A 7,035-nucleotide genomic window follows, 5' to 3' on the forward strand; every position below is an offset into this window, starting at 1 on the left:
ACTCGGGCCTCATTGTAGAGCTACGACCTGAAGATCAATGACGTCATCATGATTTCGACCTTGTTTTTTCAGAGTTCTCAGTTGTCTTGAAAGCACCATAAATCCAGAGAATGCCAGACTTTGATGACAAAATTTGCCCACGAAGGACCGTCGGGCCACCTTCCTGTTCAAGTGAGCACAGCACAAGGTGAGTCCAAAAATGTATTGTCTGCTGCTGCATAAATGATGTAATATGCCAGGAAGATATGTATACTGTAGCTAAGAAAGTAATACTAAGTGTATTTTGTGTAGTAAGCTGTTAGTAGCCCATGTGCCTCACCCTAATAATTTGGTCTATTTACCCCTCTTAATTTCGTCTACTGTTCTGACTGGTAGACTATAACCTGTTTTAGAGAAATGTAACCATCAAATTTTGTAAGCGCTTTCATTGTCTGCTTATATACCCTCTTTATTTATCCTACGGTTCTGACTTGGTGAACAAGGAGAACACTGTAATAACGGCCAATGTTCTGATTTCTGTCGCAGTACATTTCAAAAGTGCTAATCAAATAGTTATATTGACTACGTCCGTCCTAGTTCGCTCATTAATGTTTTAATCGAAATTACGGATTGCCTCTTATCCACTTGTTGTCCCCTTATACCATTGTTTGTACATCTCAACTGTCATTAGAAACCATATATGTTTAAACAAGTCAGCCATATCAGCTATGTTTTTTTAGAAGGTAGTAAATGAGTCTGAATGAACTGTTTTGCTGCCAGACAAGGCTGATAACCAGGTGTAGCAGTGGTAAGATGTTGGGACTGCTGTTGGGACACTGCTGTTGGGACAGCTTTATGTAGGCCCTAACAGTTTGTGGGCACCGTTTGTCACCGTTATAGTGCAATTCATGTATTGTTGAGTGTTGTGTTGTGTTGTGGCTTTGCTGGCATGCATCCCACTTGCCCCCCCCCCCCCCCCCTCCTGTTTTCTGTAATGTAGAAAAATGTAAAAATAAAGAAAAACTCTGGAATGCGTAGGTGTGTACAAACTTTTGACTGGTACTGTACCTTTGCACTGAACGCTGGTTATGATATGACTGATATGACATTTTAACATTTTGACCATGTTCTGTTATAATATCCACCCTGCACAGCCAGAAGAGGACTGGCCACCCCTCATAGCCTGGTTCCTCTCTAGGTTTCTTCCTAGGTTTTTGGCCTTTCTAGGGAGTTTTTCCTAGGGAGTTTTTCCTAGCCACCGTGCTTCTTTCACATGCTTTGCTTGCTGTTTGGGGTTTTAGGCTGGGTTTCTGTACAGCACTTTGAGAATATCAGCTGATGTACGAAGGGCTATATAAAAATAAATTTGATTTGATAAGAGGTAGATGGGCAAGCCCCTCTGCTACATTCAACATCCCTTTGCTTTTTTTGACACTAGACAATAAAATGTATAGACTATACAAAAAACGCTCCGGATCATTGAACTATTATGTCTTTATTTGCTGTGAAATGTTACGACAAATTCCTTGTGAGTAAAGGGGGCTGAGCTTGCCCTGTTATGGTGCGCTACGCCGGGTTGCTGGGTTGCATCATTGCAAATAAGTGCTATAAATAGGATTACGTCACCACGACCCGCCCACCTATTAGTAAATGCCGAGCAAGAGGACTCACTATAAAAGAGGGTGATGCAACGAACGCTTCATCGACAACTGTAGCTTTCTTAACAGACAGAAGAGCCTCACAACCAGGAGCAGAATAAAGGCCTTTCAACTAACATCATTTATTCACTGAAAACATAATCAGGTGGGTCCATTTTTTTTTGTTGTAAAAACTTTATACGGGTGTGATATAGGATAAGCGCTTTCAGGAAAACCGACTCTGTGCCACGACAGAGGTTTAGCATAGTGCCAGCCGCACTGACATCCATTCATAAAGAAAACGGGCTTAAATTTTGAAATCTTACTCGTATCTTTGTTTATGTGAATCAAAGTATAGTTTATTTCTCATTGTCTAATGTGTTGTATTGAAATGATCTGTGGCAACTGGTTGATATGTTGTAACACATCCACTGTCCCTAAATTAACACGCACTTCAAAGAGAAAGAATGTTAGGACTGCATAGCTTGTTACATTGTTTAAAAGGGCGATATATTGTTGTAATGTTGGTATGTCAGGCAAAAATGTAGCGTGCAACGGCTGTGTCTGGTGGAATAAGTGACATTCTAGTTATCATACCAAAATAGTCTAATGGTATACATTAACCAGCAGATTGCTGCTCATATCTGACGTTTTTTATTCAGCCCAGTGAGTGTCCAAGTTTAATGTTTTGTTTCGCTCTTAGTCAGCTTAATGTGACACAGCACCACTTTTTGTTTCAGTTTTTCATAATGATGCTTCAGCATCCGGGATTCAGCCTGTCCGACATCAGCGCGTCAGCCTTGGTACGCTGCCTGTCCCCGCCCGGAACACTCACGCTCGAGGACTTCACCAATTTCACTCCCCTGGTAAAGGAGGAGTTGCGACACGCTATCCAGAACAAGCGGCTGTCCAACGGACTGAGCACCGATATGAGCGACTGTGTGAGCTCAAGTTCAGACAGAACGTCTGAAGCTCCAAGTGTCAAGAGGGAGGTAGGGATGTCAACATTAGTCGCCTACTGTAATATCTGCTCCCCCCATAATATCAATAGTAATTCATACATAACATAGGGGAAAGTTCATTTTTTGGTATATGCCTATGTTTTAAGTATTCTCTGAATTGGGTGAGAATAAATTCGTATCTATACAGATGAGATCACTGTGATTACAGGTTTACCAACACATTGTATAGCCTACCAGACATTATTAAATTATCAGCCATATCATTAATTTGTCAGGAAGGTTGCTACCATTATTCAAGGTTGTTCATTTTCCTGATGTGTCATTAACAGGAAATCCCAGAGGAAAGTGACAGGAGGAAAAGAAGACGAGAAAGAAACAAAGTAGCTGCTGCCAAATGTAGGAATAAGAAGAAGGAGAAAACTGACTGCCTTCAAAAGGTATGTCCAGTGTGTTTTTTACAGGGCAGTACAACATTATGATGGGGAGAGATGATTCATATGAATCAGAGGCTGCCAGACTGTGCCAAGTGGTATTTTGTGATTTATTAAGTAGACATACAGTATTATATCATATATGTAATTATTCAAAATATTTTTCTAATTAATGTGCCATAAGGATGATTTCTATTTAACCTCCATTTATTTTGTATGACTCTTAATTGAAGATAAGAGGCTCCTATTTAATACATAAATAGATAAGGGCTCTATAGAAATGTCTGCCTCAAAACAGCAAACTAACACTTCAGTATTTACATACAAACTAAAATGCACTAAACCTAATTGAGTATTTAAAAAAGGAACCAACAAGGGAGCTGTCAGTAACAGGATTGAACCAAACCACTATTCCCTTCTCCCCTCCAGGAGTCTGAGGTACTAGAGTCAGTGAACTCTGAGCTGAAGGCCCAGATTGAGGAACTGAAAAACCAGAAGCAGCAGCTGGTCTACATGCTGAACCTCCACCGACCCACCTGCATCGTACGGGCCCAGAACGGCCAGACCCCCGAGGATGAGAGGAACCTGTTCATCCAGCAGATCAAGGAGGGTACCCTGCAGATGGAACAGCTGGACCACCACCACACCTCAGTGCCAACCACCTGTGGCCATCACTGATCCACACACTCCTGGGGGAAGTAGGGTACTACTCACTCACTCACTCAGTCAGACAGATGCTCACTGTCCTCTGGCAACTGTACTGTACCTGCGTCAAGTGAAGGCTCTGTCGGGCCGGCATAGCAAAGGAGCTTTGCGCGTCCCACTCCTAAACTGGACTTGACAGCACAAGGACGGACACCCCGTGTGCTACCTAGGGTAGGCTTGTGGTGTTCCGGCAAGTCGGGCGAATGTCAAAGCACTAAAACATAGAAATACATCCAATGTGTTTATTGTTTCCTTAAGTCTTTTACATTGTTATTCGAGGCTGATGACTCATTCTCAGTTTTTTTGTACCAAAGTATTACGTCAATGTGGTAAAGGCACATGATTTCACTGGTCAGTTGAGATAGATGCTTGTTGATGAAAAATCCAATTAAAATGGAGAGATAGTAATGGCTATGTACCGTGTGTGACATTAATAGCTGTGTTATTACTGTCATATAAGAGAAGAGGTTAATCATTGTGTGAAGTGTTTGCTGTTGTGTTTATTGAATATATTCTGTAGTAGCTGTGTCTATAGCTCACTTTCTTCCCCCTTGACTTGCCTAACAAAAACCTCTGAAGCTGCTACTACTAACTCAGGATATACAGGTATAGTTCATATCATAGGAACCCTCATGTTATAGGACAGTAAAGGGAGTGCATGCAATGTGGATTCATTCAGACAGCATTTCAACTAACTTACTGACAATGGCACTGTTAGCCCTGGACTTCCCTAAATGAAAATCAGTCATTACATCGCTGTAAACTGGTGTATTAGGAATAGGCCCTGATTACATAATGATCTGTAGTATTTTCTCTTAAGTGTTGAAGATATGGTTGTCTGATTCGTATTAGAATTTCTTCACCTAGATAAAAGTGTGTAGTTACTGTATACCAAATATGTAAACCAAATAACACCTCCTATTGTCTTCTATGTATTATTGAAGCTTATAAAATAGACCCACTAGGTAGCAGTAGCTAGATATCTAAGTGGAATTATTTATCACTCTGCTTGTCTGAGGTTTTCACTTTAAAGTCATGGAAGATTACATGAATTGCCTCAGTGCTCCTCTGCAATTACTAAGTCCTTAAGCCCACTGCCAAACCCCCCCCCCCCCCCCCCCCCCCCCCCCCTCCCATCAGTCCACTGGTTGTGCTGTGACATCATCACAGGACAGTTGCGCAACCCATTGCTCAAACAACACATTTTTGCGATCAATAGTAGCTTTTGTCTGTATATTCTGTAATGTCTCAAAATGATCCATGTGTGGTTTATGGTAAGGGACTGTTTATTTTTGTTGGGTTGTGAGTAAACGGTTGAGATGAATACAGTGAAAGAGATTCAGGTGTCCATGTGTTTTGTTTTTATGTAGTTCAGTGTTTCGTGTTCAAACAGGCATGCTAGTCATGGATGGGGTCACTACTGAGATCATTAATTTGATTGATAACACGCCTGTTTTATATACTTCAATACCTTTCTTGCTTTTCTATTCCACCATCCATTTCTTTGTTTCACTTGAACATTGTTCACTAAAAAGTATTATTAAGTGTGTTTGAGTGGATATAAAAGATCAAATTGTATCCAGTCAGGTAAAACTACACGCTGAAACAAATTAAGTACTCATTTTAAGTACTCTGTTGATTTTACTTTTTGATACTTTATTAATAAAGGTATTTATATACTTCAATTGATTTGGTTTGGGATTGTTTCTGGGGAACGACTCACCACATTTTAAAACAATATTTTTAGCAAGGGATTCAATGGCATTGGAATATTGACACTGCATAGTTGTGATACAAAACAAATATTCATAAACCTGTTTAGCATCTCAGCACATTTGTGCAGTTGGTGTTCGTCTGAAAACATGCCAGGACATGTCTGCCTCTTTGGAAAACTCATAATATCTAGGACAGGCAGGGGAGAGACTGGAAGAGTGTGTTTTCATCCTGTGCCAGGCCAGCTCAACATGAGTCAGTGGGTGTTATCTGACAAGATGGGCTGTGAAATACCATTTCACTCAGAACACCAGTACCCCCACCCCACTGTTGTCCACATTCCATAAAAAGTAACATCCCATTTTTCTGATGGTGGTTTTTGATAACTACACAACTGAGTTACTCAAGACTCCTAGTAGCCAGAATGCAACCAGAATCAACATGATTTTTGGGTTATTGCCTGACCAATATTAAAGGTCCAGTGCAGTCAAAACGAGATTCCCCTATATTTTATAGACACTGAGTGTACAAAACATTAGGAACACCTGCTCTTTCCATGACAATGTAGACTGGCCAGTTGAATCCAGGTGAAAGCTATGATCCCTTGTTAAATCCACTTCAATCAGTGTAGATGAAGGGGGAGACAGGATAAAGGATTTTTAAGCCTTGAGACAATTGAGACATGAAGTGTGTACGTGTGCTATTCAGAGGGTGAATAGGCAAGAAAAAAGGTGGAAGTGTCTTTGAACAGGGTATGGTAGCAGTTACCAAGAACTGGGGAACGCTTTCGACACCTAGAGTCCATGCATCGACGAATTGTGTCTGTTTTGAGGGAAAAAGGGGGTACAACTCAATATTAGGAAGGTGTTCCTAATGTTTTGTGCACTCAGTGTATATGTCCACAGCATGAGGTTGGAATAATACTGTGAAATTGTGAAAATTATGAAAATGCCCTTTTAGTGTAAGAGCTGTTTGAAAAGACTGCCTGAAATTTCAGACTATTTTGGTGGGATGGAGTTTTGGCCTGCCTGGTGATGAATCAAATCAAATCAAATGTTATTTGTCACATGCGTCGAATACAGCAAGTGAAGACCTTACCGTGAAATGCTTACTTACAAGCCTTTAACCAAAAATGCAGTTCAAGAAATAGAGTTAATAATACATTTACTAAAAAAATATATATATATATACATTTCAAACAATGTTTCAAACAATTAATAGACCAATAAGAAAGAGAGTTCCAAACCTCTGCCAATAACAGCTAGTTTTCAGTTTTCCCCTTCCCTCTCAGACCACCGGTTTTATATACTTAAATGGTTATAGAGAATTTCGTTTAAGTGCTTCTCTAGAACATGATTGGGAAATATGGATGTAGATGATTACTCTGACACATTAACCTGAACAGGTGTAACACACACAGAGAGAATAAACGTTCCACCATCTAAACATTGGATCCCAATCAAACATTGAGAATTCTAAATTATTAACATTATTAAAGGCACTGGATCATTGTTTAACACCAGAGGTCAAATTTGGGTCAAAGTAAAGTTGTGAGGTGAAAAGTCTGTGCTGTAATGTTCTCAGATGGGTTGCACAGTATGGGATTTT

At 40.2% G+C, this 7,035-nt stretch overlaps 1 protein-coding gene across 1 annotated transcript; it reads left to right on the top strand.

Annotated features, from left to right (window-relative positions):
• Window positions 1–1,645: 1,645 nt before the first annotated feature.
• atf3 (activating transcription factor 3) lies at window positions 1,646–5,399 on the top strand. Its single transcript, XM_014144505.3, has 4 exons — window positions 1,646–1,782; window positions 2,357–2,608; window positions 2,908–3,015; window positions 3,439–5,399. Exons 2-4 carry the CDS (start codon window positions 2,366–2,368, stop codon window positions 3,685–3,687), a joined length of 600 nt encoding a protein of 199 aa, XP_013999980.1. The 5' UTR covers window positions 1,646–1,782; window positions 2,357–2,365; the 3' UTR covers window positions 3,688–5,399.
• Window positions 5,400–7,035: the final 1,636 nt, after the last annotated feature.

This window comes from Salmo salar, chromosome 15 (assembly GCF_965601325.2).
Source record: "Salmo salar chromosome 15, fSalSal1, whole genome shotgun sequence".
Taxonomy (NCBI): Eukaryota; Metazoa; Chordata; class Actinopteri; order Salmoniformes; family Salmonidae; genus Salmo; species Salmo salar.